General features: G+C 56.2%; 3 protein-coding genes across 6 annotated transcripts in view; 1 reads left to right on the top strand and 2 right to left on the bottom strand.

The window, feature by feature from the left end:
- Window positions 1-8354, top strand: part of CPNE5 (copine 5) — an 89982-nt gene extending 81628 nt beyond the window's left edge. Inside the window, exons 17-23 of the mRNA XM_029943164.1 lie at window positions 1353-1399; window positions 2791-2972; window positions 3819-3946; window positions 4190-4292; window positions 4891-4948; window positions 5400-5473; window positions 6663-8354. Coding sequence (XP_029799024.1) covers window positions 1353-1399; window positions 2791-2972; window positions 3819-3946; window positions 4190-4292; window positions 4891-4948; window positions 5400-5473; window positions 6663-6881 — 811 coding nt within the window. The 3' untranslated portion in view covers window positions 6882-8354. The remainder of the gene's footprint in view (window positions 1-1352; window positions 1400-2790; window positions 2973-3818; window positions 3947-4189; window positions 4293-4890; window positions 4949-5399; window positions 5474-6662) is intronic.
- A 2717-nt stretch (window positions 8355-11071) lies between these two features.
- LOC115295223 (galanin receptor type 2-like) lies at window positions 11072-12070 on the bottom strand. The gene has a single exon (XM_029943163.1). The coding sequence runs from the start codon at window positions 12068-12070 to the stop codon at window positions 11072-11074; it is 999 nt and encodes a 332-aa protein (XP_029799023.1).
- A 4126-nt stretch (window positions 12071-16196) lies between these two features.
- Window positions 16197-19674, bottom strand: part of RAB44 (RAB44, member RAS oncogene family) — a 36687-nt gene continuing 33209 nt past the window's right edge. For 3 of the 4 annotated variants that reach the window (XM_029945171.1, XM_029945172.1, XM_029945174.1), the window contains one exon: window positions 16197-16730. In XM_029945171.1, the coding sequence (XP_029801031.1) occupies window positions 16560-16730 (171 nt within the window). In that variant the 3' untranslated portion in view covers window positions 16197-16559. Of the gene's footprint in view, window positions 16731-18422; window positions 18500-19674 lie in introns of all 4 variants that reach the window. The other variant, XM_029945173.1, reaches the window with a different exon arrangement.

Below are 19674 nucleotides of genomic sequence, written 5' to 3'. Positions count from 1 at the left end.
GAGCCCAATGTGGGCCTTGAATTCTCAAACTGGGAGATCATGACCCTCAACCAACTGAGCCACCCAGGTGCCCCTCATCCAGTTATTTTGAAGCAAATCTCAGACATCATATTTCATTCCCCCAAATACTTCAGGATATAGCTCAAAAATATAAGGACTGTCTCTCTTTTTTTATAAAAGAAATTAGATTTTATTTTTATTTATTTTTTTAATGTTTATTTTTGAGAGAGAGAGAGAGAGAGCACAAGTGGAGGAGGGGCAGAGACAGAGAGGGAGACACAGAATCTGAAGCAGGCTCCAGGCTGTTAGTGCAGAGCCCAATGTGGGGTTTAAACCCATGAATCTGTGTGATCATGACCTGAGCTGAAGTTGGATGCTTAACTGACTGAGCCACTCAGGGGCCTCTGTTGTTTTTTTTTATGATTTTATTTTTAAGTAATCTCTATACTCGAACTTACAACCCCAAGATCAAGAGTTGCATGCTCTACCGACTTAGCCAGCCAGGTGTCCCAAGGGCTTTCTCTTTGTAAAATGTAACCATAATACCATAATTACACCTGCAAACCAAGCAGTTCCTCAATACCGAATATCTATTCAGTGTTCAAATTCCCCCAGTTGTCTTATAAAGTTATTTAGTTGGCTTATTTGAATCAAAATCCAGGTAAGATCCATATATTGTGATCAGTCAATTTGACCCTTAATTCTCCTTTTATCTGTTGGTTCCCGCAAGTCCCTGAGGGTTTGCTAAAACAGATTCCTGCTTCCCACCAAGGGATTCTGCAGGGGCCCTGGACTCCTCACTTGTCCCCCAGCCTGGCTTTTCTGGCTGCATCCCCATGGTGTCATTTAACATGTTCTTCTGTCCCTTGTATGTCCTGTAAACAGCTGGGAGGTCGTTCTGGAAGCTCAGGATTCACATTCAAGCTTTTGGCAAGGCAGCATCCTATGCGGGGTTTTGTTCTTCTCTCAGAGATGCACACTGTCTCTGTCTCTCTTTTTTGTCAAAGAAGAGTGAACCCTGAACCTGACTCCAAATTTGAGCCAGAAACACAAATGGGACCCTACTTCTCCAAACTCAGGTGGGCCCGGGAGCAGGGTTTGGGGAGTGAATAAGTAATCATCACAATGTGTCCACACAGAACCTAATTGTCCTCAAAGAGCTTTCGCTGCCTGCCTCTTATACTCACGACAGTCCTCTTTGGGGAAGCTGTGGCTGGCGTGATTCTTCCTGTTTTCCAGAACTGGAGGATGAGTGACTCCACCAAAGCCATGGCCTGGCAAGCCGTGAGGCTGGGGTGGAAGCCAGATTGCTGCCCACCCAGCTAACTCCCCTGCTGCTCTTCCTCTTTCAGGACCCAGATCAACTTCACGGTGGCCATCGATTTCACAGCCTCCAATGGTGAGTGGGAGGATGGGCAGAGGAGCTGGAGTGGGGCTGGGGCTGAAGCACAGGGAAGGGAGAGGGATTTTCAGAGCTGTGGGAGTAGGCCCTAGCTGTGAGCCAGGTCTCCCATATTCTCAGGCCTCATCCTCACCACATAGGAGATACTTACGCCTGGAGAGCCAAAGGTATAATCAAGATACGGAAGACTGGACCATGGTCCCTAATTAATCTGGGCTCTGGGCCTACATACCCTGAAGCACAGCCTTGCCGGTGAGGATGCCCAGTCTTCCGTGCAGGCATAGGACAGTGCTACTCTGGGCCCACAGAGAGCACATGGAGAAACGGTGTTTCCTCGTGGGATCAAAGCTCACATCCTCTGCGCAGCCCAACTTTTCAGGCCGGAGCAGAGCTCTGTGGTCCTGTTCCTCACCCCACTTCCCAGCTTTGCTGGGGCTGTCCCAGCTCCCTTCGCTCCTCTGACCTCCTCCAGGGTTGGGCTACGACCGAGTCACCAGGAACAGTCAACGCCCAACTTTACACTGTTAGAAACTTCACCTTCCTTGGAGGCTGGACCGCCATTAGCGGTGCTCCATGCTCTTTTCTGTGTCTGTCCAAAGGAGCCCAGGTTTCGGACTCCTCCGGCGGGCCCCTGTATCCTAGAGTGGTAGGAAGTCAGAGCTGGGAGGGCCCTTGTCATTTCTATGAGGGGAGTTCTAATAACACCCATGACTCCTCACAACAATCCCAGGAGGACTGTTATCCCCACTCTACACATGAGGGACTGAGGCCAAGGAACCATCTGAGAGCGCACAGCTAGAGCCTGTAGAGACAGGATCTGTAGTTTGGCCATCTGTGCTGGAGCGCCCCCCATTAATAAACAAATAAGTAAAATCTGGGCAATATCAGTGGTGACAAGGGCTGCAGAGAAAACTTGAACCAGGAAGAGGGGTAGGGAGTGATGGCGGAGGCTGTAATTTTCAGGAGGCTGATCAGGAAGACCACACGCCATGTCGACGTTTGTAGAAAAGTGTCATAGAGTGGTCCCAGAGGGAACCGCCATTGCAGAGCCCCAGGCCTGACTGGGTGATAGGAGGGGTTGGTGGGAGGCCAGGAGGGGGTAAGTGGAGGCCAACCCCCCCACCGCCCGGGTTGGGACTGAGGGTTTGGCTCTGAGTGGGACAGGAGCATTGGAGCATTTGGAGCAGAGAAGAGTCTCTTGGCCTCTGCGTATATTTTAAAGGTTTAGCAACCAGGAGTTACTGAAGGATTGGAGGTGTGGCAAGACAGAAAGGAGCCAAGGGTAATAAGGCAAAGTAAGGGTGCCCTTGGACACCCCCTCCTGCATTCTGAGCCCGGGGTGCTTGGAGTGTGCAGACCGGTACATGTTCCTGTGTCCCGTGTCGCAGGGAACCCCTCACAGTCCACGTCCCTGCACTACATGAGCCCCTACCAGCTGAACGCCTATGCGCTGGCACTGACCGCCGTCGGGGAGATCATCCAGCACTACGACAGCGACAAGATGTTCCCTGCCCTTGGCTTCGGGGCCAAGCTGCCCCCGGATGGAAGGGTGTCCCATGAGTTCCCACTGGTAGGAGGTCCTGGGAGGACGGGCGGGCTGAGGGCTGACCAGGCTCAGGGTATGGTGACAAGCCCAGGGCAAGGGGACACACGTGCAGTCCCTGCGGGAGTTGGCTGCCCGCTGTGAGTAGGGGGCCTGTCACAGGGCCTCCAGAAGCCCACTCCCCAGCTGGCTCACCAGCACCTCCCCTTCACGTCTGATGCCACCCACAGTGGGGTCTGGCCTCCTTTTTCTAACAAGACCCAGGTAGAGGTGGAGTGGAGACAGGGTTGAACTATCCCCCTCAAGACCCCAGAAATAAGGGTAAAAGGGGTGTGTGCTGGGTATGGGCAACTGCAGGTAATGCCAGGAACTCCCTGAGTGGGTGCTGCGGTGGGGGACCTGTGGGATGACTTCTCCGGCCACCTCCTCTGCCTCCCTTCCACGAGCTGGGGACGCTCACTCCTGCCAGGTGCAGGACGCAGACGGGCAGATTCGCTGCTGGACCTTCCAGAGCTGCTCAGCCCCTGTGGGCATTTTGGGATGTATGGTTTGCCCTGGGGCAGGGGGGAGGGGGCCCTGAGGGAAGCAGCCAGGGCTCTCGTGGAGGGGGAGCTGTCTGAGCAGGTAGAGAGAGTGGGGCAAGGAGCAGGTTTGGACCCTGCTCACCCAGAGCATATATTGCCCTGGGGGCTCCCTCCACCGCCCCCTGCCCCCTCCCCCACCAGAGAAGAGTCTAGGAGATCCCAGACCTGCTGGCCTCCCCCTCCCTGGCTGTACCTGCCCCCCACCCTCACCCCACGGAGCGCTCGGCTGCCCTCCTTCCCACTCTGCCCACCTTCCCGAGCTCAGCCTCCCCATCCCTGCTGCCCGCAGAATGGGAACCAGGAGAACCCCTCCTGCTGCGGCATTGACGGCATCCTGGAGGCCTACCACCACAGCCTGCGCACCGTGCAGCTCTACGGCCCCACCAACTTCGCCCCTGTGGTCACCCACGTGGCCAGGTGAGTGCCGGGGCTCCTAGATGCCCACCCCAACCTCTCACATGGCCTTTGTGTCCACGCCAGTCCTCTCAGGAAGTTGGGAGGGGGCGTCTCTTCCCATCAAGCGGCCTGTCAGGGAGCCCTGACCCTAAAGAGACTCCCCTCCCACCAAAGGCTTGTCCCCACCAAGGTGTTGGGGGTGCGGGGAGGGGTACCAAGCCGGCCAGTCAGACAGCAGCACCCCCCCCCCCCGCCCCACCCCAGGGCCGCGGCCGCGGTGCAGGATGGCTCCCAGTACTCGGTGCTGCTCATCATCACAGACGGGGTCATCTCTGACATGGCCCAGACCAAGGAGGCTATCGTCAATGTGAGCTGGGGGGTGGGGAAGGGGGAGGGAAGCGGAGGGGGGGCATGCCTTCCTGCTGCTTTAGAGAAACCCTTGGGATGAGGCTTCCTAGGCAGTGGGGTTTGGGGGTGGAGGGGGCGCTGGCCAATGAAGGGTCCCACCGATGAGCTCTGTACCCACCCTAGATGGTCCACTCCCTCTAGAAGCCTGCAGCCCCCTCTTTAACCCATCTCTAGGACTGCCACCCCAGCCCAGCCTGGCCAGGTCCAAGTGGGAGCCCAGAGTGGGGGAGGCCCAGGAACATAGCTCCCCTGTCCAAGGGCTCCCTCCCCCAGCTGGCACTCCTAGTTCCCCACATCAAAGATGTCTCACTTGATGGAGCCCCAGGGGCAGAAACGGAGATGGGGTGTCTCATAGAAACAGACCTGTGACCCATTTTCCCCCTCTTGACCCTCTCCCTCTCTGCGCCCCACCTTGGTTTCCCTTTGTCTGTGTCCTTCCCCCTCCCCCCCTTTCCTGTGTTTCTGTGTGTCTCCATCCTCCTGTTCCATTTCTTCTCTTTCCTGCTGTCCTCCTTCTGTTGACCCACCCCTTTCTGCCCCTACCCATGATTTCCCAGGCTGCCAAACTGCCCATGTCCATCATCATCATTGGCGTGGGCCAGGCGGAGTTCGACGGTAAGTCCCCTTCCCCCCCAGATACTTCCCCAAAGGCTTCAGGCCCTTGGGAATGACCCTTCCCCAAAGAGTGAGAGCTCATGGGCAGGTGTGACTGTCTGGGTGAGCACAGGGTGTAAGGGTGTGTTTGTTTGCACAGGGAAGGGTGTGTCAGGCCGTGCACCCACACCCTCGTCCCAAGGCTGTGGGGCAGAGGCCCAGGCACTCCTCCCTCCTCCAGCCCTGGGTGCTTGGGGAGGGTGGGGAGGCTGGAACATGGGCTTGGAAGTCAGAGATTCACCTTGTTGGGCTTCTCCTGTCTCCTGGCCTCGGTTTCCTCAGTCCTAACACAGGGATCTGGTCCAATGGTCTGTCTTGGACTGTCCTGGGATTGGGGGACAAGAGCCACTATCCGGCCAGGCCCAGGTGCCCACCATTAATCCCCCCGCCTCTAATGCCTCCCCTCACGCAGCTATGGTGGAGCTGGATGGTGATGACGTGCGGATCTCCTCCCGGGGAAAGCTGGCGGAGCGGGACATTGTGCAGGTGAAGCCCAAATCCTGCCTGCTCCAAGGAAAATGCTAGAGCCCCTCTAGCCAGGCCTGGCCTTACACCATTAGAGACTCCTCCAGATAGGGGCCCTGGAGAGAGCCCCAGAGTGGCCTGGCCACCAGAGAAGGGAGCAGGAATCAGTTCTTGGGTCACCCTTCCCCCCAAGCCGGGCCCCTCTCTCCCCTGTCTGAGACTCACCCCAGTGCTGTGGCCCTGACCAGCATGCTCTGCCCGTGCTCACCCTGAGCCCCCAGGTCTCCATGGCCTCCCACAGAGGCTTACCCTTAATATTTGCACTTTCCATTGCCTTCTGCTGGGCTGCCTTCCAGTGAGATGGCGAACCGCCTGAAGGTGGGGGAGGGGTCCGCGGTGTCAGCAGCTCTCTCCAGGGACGGACAGTGCTTGGTTAATTGCAGCCGTGTCTTAACATCCCATGGAGGATGGCCGGTGTCATGAGCAGACAGGCCTTTGTCCTTAGGGTGTCCCTGCCCCATCAAGCCTCAGAAAGCACCTTAGTAAGCGCTTCTGTCTGTGAGTCTCCTGCAGACTGAGTCCCTAGTGTTTAGGAGATTGGAATAAAAAAACATTCTCCAGAAACCCCGGATTAAAAAAAAAAAATGGGATTAAAAAAAAATGGGATGGAGGAGGGGTCATTCCAGGGGTAGAGACCAAAGATAGGAGGCCAGACATCAGAGCAGGGGCAATCTGAGAGGGGGGACCCATAGAAAGGCCTAGAGCCAGGAGTGAGCTGAGGCATTTAAGGGGTGGTGGGGGGCTCCTGGGGCCTGGGAGAAAGCCTGACTTTAGGTGTCCGCCCAGACAGAGAAGAGGTGAGGCAGAGCCAAAGATAGAGAGGCTGGGGGAGATGGGAAGGCCCACTTTTCGAAGCCAGGGGGTTTGCTCGGCATTTCTTGAGCACCGGCTAAGTGCCTGTGCTTGGCGGCAGGACTTAGAGACAGGTGCTCTTGCTCGGTGGTGTATCAGGCAGGGCACCCGGTGCTCAGTACCTGTGCACTGAGTGGAGGAGAGAACATGGGTACCAGACCGCCCCTCACCGCCAGGGGAAGGCGTGAGTGCGGAGGGCTGAGGCTGAGGAGGAATGGGACAGGGCTCCCAGGCCGGGAGGTCTGGGGGCTGTGGTCCAGTCCGAGACCCTGCCTGAGCCTGCCTTCCCTCTGGCCAGTTCGTGCCCTTCAGGGACTACGTGGACCGCACTGGCAACCACGTGCTGAGCATGGCACGCCTGGCCCGCGACGTGCTGGCCGAGATCCCGGACCAGCTGGTGTCCTACATGAAGTCCCAGGGCATCCGCCCGCGTCCCCCGCCCGCGGCCCCGGAGCCCTCGCCCCCACAGTCCCCGGCCCGCACGCCCCCTGCTTCCCCCCTGCACACACACATCTGAGCGCTCTTCCCCCAAGTCCCCCCACTGGCCCGTGGCAGGCGGCCCAGGGAAGCCGGTGGAAGTATAGGTGGGGTCGCCAGACCCCCTCACAATGCGCTGCCCAGCCTTTGTAACATGTGTGCCCCGACGGCCAGTAGGGGGCGGGGCCTCTGACGAAGCCTAATTTCCTAGCCTTAGGGCCCAACCTGGGGGATTGAAAGGTTCAGTTGGTGGAGGTGAGGTTCTGGGCGCCCCCCCCCCCCCCCGCACTTCTCATTTCCCCGGTACCTGCTTCTGGCCCAGCCAGGAAGGCGTTAACAATCGGGAGAATTGAGGGCCCCCTGGGCCCACCAGGACAGTCCTGTTGGCTCCCAGCCTTGAAGCCTGGGCTGGGCCTCCCTCCTCTGGTGGTGTCTATTTCTATGCCTGGCCCCTGCCCTCCTACCCCACTATCTATCCCATCCCTATTCCCAGTGAACCCTGTGAGGCTGATGGGCTTGCAGGGATGCCTTGAACACATGACCCCTCCCAGGGATGCCTGCATGCTCTGGGGGCCCTGCAGACCCATGCAGGGGAGGCGGTGAGGGGCGGCTGTAGGCCACAGATGGGCTGGGAATGGAGGCCTTTCAGGCACACGGTCCCTTCTGGTGCCTCTCAAGCCCAGAAGGACACTAGTCTTAGATCCAGACATCTGCAGGCCTTTCCTGGGTGAAGACTCACAGGCACCTCTCAGACGACCCCTAGCTCCAGGCATCCCCTCCCCTTGCCGGAGCTGCACAGGGCCCTGGCGCAAAGCCTCTGCTGCTGCCCCGGAGGCCTGGGATGAAGCCGTCCAGCCCCAGCCCTCCCACACTGGCCCTCTGGCCCACAGGGATAGGAGATAGGAGTCCTGGGTTTAGCCCTGCCTCCAGCCACTGCCTGTGGGAACCTAGGCAAGGCCCTCCTGCCTTCTGGGTCTCCGTTTCCACATCTGTAAGGCAAGAGGGTTGACCAGGTGGTCCTAGGTGTCCCTTCAGCTCTGATGTCCTGGGAGTCATTCACGCCATTCTCAGCTTACCCCACCCACTCCTTGGCAGGGCAGCCCCTGACCCCAGGCCGTCTTGGCTCTTTGGGTTGCCCTGTTCCATCCGGTCACCCCAAATCCACCGTAGTCCTTCAGCCCCGGGCTCTAGCGTCTGAACCCAAGCGCCTGCCCCTGCTGTGGGAAAGGTGAGACAGGTGAGCTCACGCCGGGCCCAGCCAGCTGCCCGGCCTTTGCCCGTGTGGGGAGCAGGTCATGCATGCCAGCCCCTCCTGCAACATGGGGCTCCCCAGCCCACTGCACATCCCAGCCCAGGGGGCGCCAGGCCCCCACCCTTTCTGCTGCCCAACACCACTCCCCTCCCCGTCATGCATGATGGTGGTGTTTCTACGCTGTCTGGTCCTGTGCCCGTCTCTGAGAGTCTCTGTGTGGAATTTGCCTTAAACTGGAGTAAATTTGGTTCTTTTACTAAAGGTTCTTGTTTTCCTTTTTCCTGTGAAAAATAGCAAATATATTGCTGTTTGACAGAGCCCAGGTTTCCTCTCAGTCTTTCTTCCATTCTTTTGTTTAATGAAGATTTACTGAGCAATTACTAGGTGCCAGGGCCTGTGCTGGTCACTCAGGATCCAGCAGTGAACAAAACACAGGGCCTGTCTCCACGTGGAGCTTACAACAAACACACAAACAAGATGGGGAAACCCAGTCAGCACATAAATAGATAGATAACCTAGTTTCATATGGTGATATAAGTCACAAAGACAAATAATAGAAAATAAGGGGCTAGAGAGGGACAGGGTGATATTTCAATGAGGTGGTCAGGGAAGGCCTCTCTGAGGAGGGGAAGGTTGAGATGAGCCCTAAGGAAATGAGAGAAGGAGGCATGATGGTATCCAAGGCAAGAGGGCTTCAAGTAGCAGGAACAGTAAGTGCAAAGGCCCTAAGGTAGGAGCCTACTTCGTGTGACGGGCAGTAGGGAGGCTTGTGCAGTTGGAGCTGCATTAAGGGAGGAGATATAGTTCAGGAGAGGAGATGGGGCGGGGGGAAGGGGGTGGAGAATCCAGAATGCACAGGGCCTTGTAGGCCATGGTTAGGGCTTCAGTGTTACTCTTGAGTGAAACGGAGCCAGTGAGAGAGGTGAGTAACATGGGCAGATTATTCTCGAAAACAGATGGCTCCCTTTATTACATTTGATCCCCCACTGACTCATCCCTCGGTGTTTACCGAGCTCTGGCGCCAGGCCCTGCTCAAGTCTGGAGACACTGATTCACACCCAGTTGTACCCTCCGAGGACAACCCCTGGCCTGGAGCGATGAGCAAGGACCTCCTACAGCCCCGGGCTACCCATGCCAAGCCAGCGGGAGGGGCCCTCTCCCACGGGCCACGGCCCAGGGCCCAGGACGAGGTACTTCCTCCTCCCTTGCAGGGTTATTGTGTGGACCACCTGGGGCACCTGTGGACGCACACGCGTGAGGTGTGTGACATGCACGGGGTACACTGAGGAGCACAGCCAACCCCGTCTCTCTCCTCTGCGTCCCCCTTCATGTATCCATCCCTGTGGCCGTCAGAGCCCAGGATCACAGGGAAGGGGACCGCCGCCCTCCCAGCAAGCTCGCTTTCAGGTTAGGCCTCCAGCCAGCCATCCCCAATCTGCACATCACAAGAAATTTGGTACTAATTATACCAAAGTTTGGGGCTTATTTACTTCTTACGATTTTATAGTAAATTAGAGCTGATTCATGGCTGTCCCTATAATTAGACCCCCCTCTTACTTGCATTCCGATACGCTTGGAGTGGGAACCGGGTGGGGTCACAGCTTGGGAAGATGGAAGTTCCCATAACCAGTGACCCATTTGGCCTCACCTTGGACGTCTGTGGGAAAGCGTCAGGCAGAGATGCCCGCCTGGCAGGGGAATCAAGTCTCTGGGCTGCTGCCCAAGGGGGCCAAGGGCAAGTGCATATTTACAGCGCTTGACACTGTAGCTTCTCTCCTGGGTTATTTCGCAAGGTGTGCTCCAGGAAACACTGGTTCTCCAGCATGGATTTTGGGGAACTGACTACTCTGAGCCCCTCCCAGAGAATCCCAGTGGCCTTTGGGGCATTCAAGGCTCTGATAAGTCCTGCAGCCAAGAGACCAGTTTAACTTGGTTCAACCCAGTGTTTCCAAAGCGTTGTGACCATGGAGTCAGAGTGTGTGTGTTTAGTTGTAACATTGTTACCAAGCAGAAAATGTTGAGCATTCAGTCTTAAGAGAGTTTAAGTAGAGACAATACCCCTTGTTCCCCCACTAACACAGAAGACTGAGGCCTGCCCCCAGGAGGCCAGAGGCAGGGCATGGAGTTTGGGAGCTTCTCAGAGGCAGCTGGGTAGCAGAGGTGGGGAATCTTCAGTTTCTCTGGAGAGCAAAGGAGAGCAAAAGAAAACCACAGAGAAGAAAGCAAGGCGTTCAGAAATTCACGGCACAAAGGTTGACTTCGCGTTCCTTTGTTGGGCTGAGAGGTGTGTGTGACTGAGCTAGGAGAGGGCAGGCGGCTGGAGGGCTCTGCTGGCCTCTGGGCTCCCATCCAGGATGCAGCTGGCTCCCCTCCTCACTCCTATTTGTTCCACAGGCCTTCAGGATTAAGGACCCTGGACGGTCATTCACCAGATCATTCCTCTACACACTGCTCTGCCTTTGGAAGTCCCTTTACCAATCTCTTGTCCACTCACCTTGAATGCCCCTGAATTAATAAAAATAAAATGAAGATGCTAATAATCGCAATGTCCATACTCATATGCACTTAGGAAGGAGCAGGTGTTCTTCTGAGCACTTTATGTGTATTACGTGTGTCTTCATAGTCACCCTCTGAAGAAGGCACTGCCACTCTCCCACTTTCCCAGATGAGAAAAATGGAGCCATAGAGAGGTTAAGGGACTTGTTCGAGGTCATACCACTAGGAAGTAGCAGAGCCTACAGGTGTCTAAGTCCCCAGGTGGAATGGGAGCATCAACCTAGTTGCCATTTTAGTGGCTGCGTCACCTTTCAGGGCCACTTGCCCTCTCTGGGTCTCAGGCTCCCCCTGGTAGAAGGGAGGGGACAGGCTCTGAAGTCACTAAGGACCTTCCCACCTCTCTGGACTCTCAGCACTCCCATCAGCCTATCTTCTCAGACCCTCCAGACGGCTGTAGGCCTCCTGGGGCTGGTGAGGCCAGGCTAGATGCTCTCCATCACCATACTGGCCCCTCCCACGCCCCCAGGGAGCCTGGCTGCCGTTGGCCTGCAGAAGAGGGTCCTGAGCCCTGCCCGGAAGGGTCGGGAGAGGTAGAAGCAGAGGACCGGGCTGACGGCACAGTTGGCGTAGGCCAGGATGGTACAGAGGCTGGATACCACGAAAGTCACGGGCGTGGCAGGCAGGCCACCCACGGCTGCCACATAGCCCAGCGCTGAGCAGGGCCCCCACATCAGCACGAAGACCACCAGCACCACAAGGATGAGCCCCGTGTTCTCCTGGTGCTCCCGGATGCTCTCCCCACAGGGGCCGCGAGGCCGTGTCCACAGGAGCCAGCCCACGTGGCTGAAAGAGCAGCCCAGCCCCAGCGCACAGGGCAGGAAGGCCAGGGCTCCCAGCAGGCTGAAGTAGCAGGACGTCTGGGCGGGGCTCAGGAGCAGGAGGCAGGCCCGGGCCCCCGCGGCCCCCTCCTCCACTACCACTCTCTGGAACAGCCAGTTAGGCAACGATGCCGTCAGGCCCAGGCCCCACATGGCCCCACAGAGCAGCAGGCGGGCACCCTGGCTGGATGGGAGGGCCATGTCAGGCCAGGCCACTGCCACGTGGCGCAGAAGAGCCGTGGCCACCATGCTGTAGAAGGTACAGAACATAGTGGCGTTGTTGGTGGCCTGGCTGGCGGTGCAGATGACGGGGCCCAGCCACCAGTCGGGCTGTAGGAAGCTCAGCAGCAGCACGGGCACCACGCAGGCCAGGAAGAGCAGGTCAGACAGGGTGACGTTCACCATGAGGCTGTTGGTCAGGGCGAGCAGCGGACGGGGGGCGCCCGAGGCCCTGCCCGCCACCAGCAGCATGAGCCCGTTGGCCGGCAAGCCCACCAGCAGGATGAGGCCGCAGACTCCGGCGAAGATGAGGCGGAGCAGTCGGTCAGGGGGCGCTGTGAGGCCGGACGTGAAGGTGGCATTGGGCTCCGGCCTAGGCTCCATTCTCCTGCTCCAGACACACAGGACAGTGTAGAAACCGGCCTGAGGGCTGCCGCCCTCTTCCCCTGTTGAGCGCCCCTCCTTTCACAGACTCCAGTGGGCGCCCTTGGCATGTGTCAGTCCCTCGAGGCCTCCCCACACCCTGATGGGACAGGCTCGGTCAACATTGTGGGTTCAAATCCCAACTCTGCTACTTTGTAGCTCTGTGCTTTTGGGAAGTTACCTAGTGTTTCCCTACCTCAGTTTCCTCAACTGTAAAGAGGTTAAGGACATAAGGAAAATAAAGCAGATGTCAACGGTAACTGTTACACCTGTTCATTTTCCTCTTTTTAACTTTTCATTTCTAAAGCCTCTCTAGGGATGGGGCTCCTGGGTGGCTCAGTCGGTTAAGCATCCAACTCTTGGTTTTGGCTCAGGTTCTTGAGTTCAAGCCCCACATCGGGCTCTGTGCTGATAGCTAGGACCCTGCTTGGGATTCTCTCTCTCCCCCACTCAGGTTTTCTCTCTCTCTCTTTCTCAAAATAAAGAAATAAACTTTAAAAATATAAATAAATAAAATTTCCTCAGAGAGTGCAAAATGAATTTTGGGGTGCACGTGCACACACACATACACACGCACATGTATGTTTTTAAACAAAACCTCGCCTGCCTGGCAAACAGGCAAATTTTAATTTGAGGCTCAAGTAAGAAAGTGGATAAGCAAGGGCTCTGAGAAGGTGTGAAGCCCCTGTCAGCGGTTCCCAGGCTTGTCTGGACATGGAGATCGCCCGAGGAGTTTCAAAAATACCGATGCATGGGTCCTCCACCGCCCCACAGTGACATGACTCCCTGGTCTGGGCTTTGGCATTTTTGAACGATTCCAGACGACTCCGTGGGGCAGACCAGCTGGGGAACGACCGCCCTTCTGTGGCTGCGTTGGTTACCTGGTGGGGGCGGGGGAGCACTGCTCCCCAGCTGTCAGATCAGTCCACCCTCACTGCATCCTACATGCCGAGGACATGGGGAGCCCCCAGAGTCTAGACATCCCAGCCTAGGGGCTACAGTCTGCACTGCCACTCCACAGATCAGGCCAAGATTTCTAGCTTTCTTGGGAAGAGACTTACCCCTTCACTCAATAAATAAATATTCCCTAAGTATTTACTGTGAGCCAGGAGCAAAGGTGACAGCTCCGTGGGGTCCTGATTCAAGTTTTCGTCCCCTTTTCTCCTGCACTGAGGCAAGGGAGTCTGCAGAGACCTGTCTCTAGCTGGCTCGGAGCCTGGGGGGTGTCCCCTGAGCCCCTCCAAGGGCTGCTGGGAAGAGATCTCAGGGGGCCTGCGTGAATTCTGCCTCCAACACCACTCCACTGCAGGGTCTCAGGCTCCTTCCAGGGACTGCAGGGGAAGGAGGAGCCGAGGGACCAGCTCCCGCCCCTCCCTGCCCTGTCTCCCCTTTCTTGTATCTTTCACCTGGCCCGGGCCTGCTGCCAGTGACGGAAGTGGAGAGGAGGGGAGGGAAAGCAAGGGTCCAGGGCCCTGGACGCCCCACCTAAGCGTCCATACTTTTCAATAAGAGGCTCCGTGACTTCATGGCAAAGCTAATGGCTGTGAGATCCTGGGTTCAAAACCCTGTGCCCCACCTGCTAGCTGTGTGGCTGTGGACAAGCTACTCACTTGTTTCTACTTCCTCTACGCCTCACTTCCCTTAGCTGCGAAGTGGGGGTCACCACAGGCCCCATCTCGTAGGGCTGACGGGAGGGTTGAACAGGGGAACACCAGCGAAGTGCTCAGAACAGTGCCTGGTGCGAGGTAGGAGCTTTGCAAACGACGCCGGTTCTGTTCCTGCCCACCCTCAGCTCCAGAAAGCTCTCTTCCCTGCCACCTCTGTCCACACTCCATTTTGTCACCCTGCCCTCCCCTTCTCGCTCCACATCCTGAGCCCCATCAGCCCAGTCCCACCCTCCTTTTCTTCTAAAAACAATTTTTAAAAATATTTATTTTTGAGAGGAAGAGATGGAGTGCAAGCAGGGGAGGGGCAGAGAAAGAGGGAGACACAGAATGGGAAGCAGGCTCCAGGCTCTGAGCTGTCAGCACGGAGCCTGACACAGGGCTCAAACTCCCAGACCAAGAGATCATGATCTGAGCTGAAGTCAGATGCTTAACCGACTGGGCCACCCAGGGTCCCTCACCCTCTTTTTCCGGACCAGCCTCAAGCTAAGTTGTGACCTGTGTGTGCTTGGCGGACATGCCCTGAGAACTCACCACTTGCCTGGAAGTTCACTCTGAAGTCTACCTTGCATCCCTCCTGCTGCTCTCCTTACCTGCCTCGCGCTGCTCTGAGGTCCCTGGGCCCTGTGTGCGGACTCGGAGACCTCCAACACCAGGAAAGGCTGGCGGCCCTTCCACAGCTCTACTCTGCACCTAACCAGAGAAAGCCGAGAAAGGGCTCTGGGCAGGTGGGTGGTCCCCTGTAACACCCCACCGCTGGGGAACGGGAGCTGGCTGCCTGCAGCAGGGGCAGAGCTGAGATGGAAGGGGCAGGCCCAGGGGCTATTTCTGTACGGAGTCCCCCCAGAGGACAGGGACTCTATCCGCTCTACTGGTCCCCCCAGGAATCACACCCTGCATGCCTGCCTCATTAACTCGCTGGCCTACCGGACAGAGATGTCAGTGCCTGCCAGGTCCCCAGACCCCAGAGGGAGCCATTGGCAACAGCAAGACCTGGCTCTCACCCTCGCCACTGGCCAGGCATCACTCACTCCAGCCTGTCTCTCCCTCTCTGTCTGTCTGTCTGTCTAGGAACCTAGTACAGCCTAGAAACTGCTCAGAGCAGGGAGAAGCCTATGGGCTGATGGAGAAGATCCAGGAAGGGAGAAGGCACTGGGGATAAGAAAGAATCAGTTCACAAATGATCACAAAATCATCCTGCATATTGTCTAGAGATTGAATGGGGCCCATTAAGGGCATCGGATCCAACCCCTGTTGGCTTCTGATGACTGAATCTTTTCCACCTTGCCTCTTGCCCAATGTCACCCAACTGCCACTTGTATGCCCCTAATGACAGAGTGCTCCCTGCCGTAGCATCCCTTTCAGAAGTAAGCAGAGGGAAAGCGGCCAGGATCAGAGACTGAGTAGACCTGTAGGCAAGCTCTGTCTTCCACCTGCCGCCCTCCCTTCCTCTCCTGCAGTCTCTGGCCTCTTTCTCTTGAGCAGTCTCTGCTGGTCTCCCCCATGGAAGCAGGGTTGCATCTGACTCAGCAGGGGAATTCACCAGGACTGAAGGACCACGCAGTGGGCACCATGCGAGTCTGCAGGATATCGTCGGCACACTGTGGTTACAGGAAGGTGACAGGGACACCAATCTCGGCAAGCATACGTGACGGGAGATAGTCCAACACTGAGGGGCTGTCTCCCTAAGATTCTCGAAGGAAGCCCCTAAGGGCACTGAAGACTGCAGCCTGGGTGGCTGTAACTTTCAGGAGGCAAATGCTATGCAGTTCTGGGGATTCCTACAAAGGCTCCAAAGAGGAGCCCACGAGTGACACATGTCTGGGGCCTCTGCTGCTCCCCAGGCCTAACCAGCCACACCCCAGCTGGACTTCAGGAGCCCAGAGACTGACATCTGAGGGCAGAGAGCTGTACCAGGGGACATCTTGCCATTAGAGCAGGTGATCCTTGAATACGACCCCTTAGAGGCAGGTCTTAGGGGAATGGGAGTGGGCTGTGGCTCAGGGAGACAGGGGGACGGGGCTTATCCGGGGCCATCAGAACTTGCTCTTTTCCCAGTGATTGGATTCTGCTCAGAAGACACTTCATGTTTGCAAACAGGTGAACGGGACAAGGTTCACCAGCTGTGGCAGGCACAGGACAGGGGGGATGCTTGAAGGAAGAGTATTTTCCTATTAACAGGCTGTATCCATTAGAAATCAGCCCCAAATCAAGTTACTGGGGAAGTTTCTTCCCCTCTCCTTAGTGTTGATGTTTATATTTTGTAATTAAAAATTTTTTAATGAGAGAGACAGAGATAGAGCATGAGTGGAGGAGGGGCAGAGGGAGAGTGAAACACAAAATCTGAAACAGGCTCCAGGCTCTGAGCTGTCAGCACAGAACCCGACACAGGGCTTGAACTCATGGACCGTGAGATCATGACCTGAGTCGAAGTCGGAATGTTTATTTTCGATGATATAAAGAATACCGAGTCATTACAGGACATCTGGAAATACAGATACATATAAAAAGGGAAATAACCCCTCCACACACTCACCCTCCAATTTTACCACCCAGAGATGTGTGGCCAACAACGTGGTGTGTTTTCCTGCCTCCATTTTCTAGACTTTTCCTTTCTGTAAAGAATTTTCACCACCACCACCTCAGCAAAATTCTTCTTCAGAGTGCAAAGGGCAGTGTTAGTGCGGCCCTACCCTGGGATCTGAGTTCTGACCTGAGCACAGTTTCCTGAACCTCTGAGCTGGCCACGCCTGTCATTGCTGTGTCCAGGCAGGTGGCCGTGTCTGTCATTGCTGTGTCCAGGCAGGCAGGACAGGAGCTGTGGAGCAGGAAGCCCAAGGGATGCTGTCTGATCCCGGCCACATGGTCAGAAGCAGCACCCAACTTTCTTCGGTGGCTTCTTGGGGGTCACCTTCACCAGCGTGTCCTTCTGATGGTCCTCCTGCATCTTGAGTGACCTGTTTGACGAAGCCAGACATCAGCCCTCTGTCTCACCTTCCAGGGGCAGCAGGGAGGGACCTGCGGGTGCAGCTGTGGGGCTGGGGGATGGCCTCCCCTGAGATTACCCCCCCCCCCAGCCCCTGCTCCACTCTTGTGCTGCTTTCCACGTGTCCCCATAAAAATGGGGCTATGGAGACTTTGCCCTCTGTCTCTTTCCTGGCATTCCTTCCAGGCAACTGTGTCCAGGCTCTGTGCAAGGGACTCTGAATAGGACAGTGAAGCCAGCCTGTCCTCGCAGCTAGCAGTAAGGGGACAGAGGAGAAGGGGCCGGTAGGAACCCAGGAACCGGGAGGCACACAAAGGGAGCTCACAGCAGGTTCTCGAGGGATTTAGCGAGGAAGGAGGCAGTGTCAGTGTCAGAGCTGAGATCCAGCGGCATACAGGGTTCCCTAGTAGAAAAGGGGGGTGCATTCCAGGCAGGGGGCAAAGGCTTGGTGTCAAAAGAGCTGGGGATTGGGGAAATCAAGGTAGCTCCTTTGTTCACTCGTTTGCTCAGCATGTCCTCACTGCGTGGGGGCCACTGCACTAACTCATAAGCCTGAAGGCTGACAGGCCAGAAAGAAGCCTTGTAGGCAACAGGGGGTCAGGACTCCCCAGGCCTGGGAGCCGCATTCAGGAACCAGGCTTTTGTTCTCCAGCAGAGAGGGAAGCCGCTGAGCCGTTTTTGATCAGAGACATCACAGTGTGATCAGGCGTGGAGTTTCGCAAGCTTGCCTGGCTGCTTTGTCAGAGAAGGGGCTTCCAGATCATCTGGTCTGGTAACCCCCCACCATACCCATTTCATTCATTTATCAGGCACCTCGTGTGTGCGGAGGGAGAGGCGGAACAAAGCGGACCCAGCCCTGCCCTCCTGGAGCTACAGTCTAGTGCAGGAGGCAGACAGCAATATGGAAACAGACCAATGCATGTGTAATTAGTTTGTCAGGAAGGTTTTTGTTTTGTAAGTTTATTTCTTTGAGAGGGACCAAGAGTGTAAGTAGGGAAGTGGAGGGGGCAAAGAGAGAGGGAGAGGAAGAGAATCCCCAGCAGGCTCCACGCTGTCAGCACAGAGCCCGATGTGGGGCTGGAACTCACAAACTGTGACATCATGACCTGAGCCGAAATCAAGAGCTGGACGCTTAACTGACTGAGTCACCCAGGCGCCCCGAGAAGGGCTTTGAAAGACACAAACTGAGGACAGGGATCCAGAACAGTGGTGGGATGGGGAGTGGTCAGGGCAGGTCCCATCCCCCCACCCCCCCGACAGCTGGAGCTGGGTGAGTGCGCACGTGGGCATGGGACACACACACTCAGGGACAGGGGAGATGGCACCGGAGATGATGGAGGCCGTCGCGAGGCATCTGGATTTTATTCTAAATCTAGTGGAAGTTACCAGAAGGTTGGGAGCTGGAAAATGACTCTGTCCTACCACACTGCACAGAGGAGAAAGCCAAGGCTCAGAGAGGGCGCGTGAGACTTTCAGGAGGTGATGCCATCAACGGGCATGGTAGAGCTGGAGTCGACTCTCTGCACAGTGCTCTCTGCCCTTCCCCAAAGAGTGAGCCCTGTGCTTTCACAGTCCTTCCTCAGAGGGGGCCTTCCCTTCCCTCAGGAGGGGTCTGGAGGCTGCCCAGGGGACTCAGGGTGGCGAGCATCCAGGTGGCACTCACCGGGCCAGGTTCATCATAGGCTCCAGGATGTTGTGACCTAGGGCGGCACTGCACTCCCCAAAGGAGACTCCCAGCTTCTGCAGACAGAAAGGGTGTGGGTGCCCTGGGAGAGCCCACTGATGGCCACCTTCCCCGACCAAAGCCCTGGCCATCAGTATGTCCCTAGGCCAACCTCACTGAGTAAGGGATCCTTTTCTCCGCATGGCTCCTGGTCCCAGCCCCAGCCCTGCCCACCGGCCCTCTCCACTCTGGCCAGCCACCACGTCAAAGATGCCACCCCAGAAATGTTCCACGGCCCACAGAGCAATGGCGGAAAGCCTGTGTTCCAACATGGAGAAATGTCCCTGGGGACATTTTTTAAATGTTTATTTATTTATTTTTGAGAGAGAGAGAGAGAGAGAGAGCACAAGCAGGGGAGGAGCAGAGAGAGACACATACAGAATGTGAAGCAGGCTCCAGGCTGAGCTATCAGCCCAGGGGTCCAAACCCTGGAAATGGCAAGGTCATGACCTGAGCTGAAGTCAGATGCTCAACCAACTGAGCCACCCAGGTGTCCCCCCTGGGGACATTTTTTAAACCCTTAGTTCTGCAGAGTTTTTTATTTCAAAAATATTCAAGTGGGGGAAATACTGGAAAATACAGCATTCAAAAAATATCAGTGCAGGGGTGCCTGGGTGGCTCAGTCGGTTGGGCATCTGACTTCGGCTCAGGTCATGATCTTGTGGTTTGTGAGTTCAAGCCCCACATCGGGCTCTGTGCTGTCCTCACAGAGCCCAGTTTGGATGCTCCCTCTTCTTCTCTCTCTGCCTTTCCTCTGCTTCCACACATACTCTCTCTCTCAAAAAATGAATAAATATTTTTAAAAAGTATAGATGCAAACTATAAACCACTCTTGTTAGCATTTGATATATATCTTTTCGCTCTGCTTTACAAAACGCTCTGACTGGGGATAAGGCCAGCTAAGTCATTGTGCTGTTAGATTGAACCACACGCAGTGGCTAGTTTGGTGGGCCCCAAATATCAGCAACCTCACCGGATTCAGAAGAGCAGCTGCTCTGACTTCTCGTAAGCATTTCCTCCACACCCTCAAATATTTTTCTGGGACGGGATTCTTAATGGAAAATGCTAGCCTTTCCCAAGAGCCTCGGCGATTTGACCACCCGCTGCTGCCAAATGTCTGTTCTTATAAATAACACCGTAAATAACGTCCTCACATAAACATTCCTGATTATACATTATACGCGGGTATCCA

Source organism: Suricata suricatta, chromosome 7 (assembly GCF_006229205.1).
Source record: "Suricata suricatta isolate VVHF042 chromosome 7, meerkat_22Aug2017_6uvM2_HiC, whole genome shotgun sequence".
In the NCBI taxonomy this organism is placed as follows: domain Eukaryota; kingdom Metazoa; phylum Chordata; class Mammalia; order Carnivora; family Herpestidae; genus Suricata; species Suricata suricatta.
The sequence above is the reverse complement of the archived record's forward strand: the minus strand, read 5'-3'. Positions and strand labels throughout refer to the sequence as shown.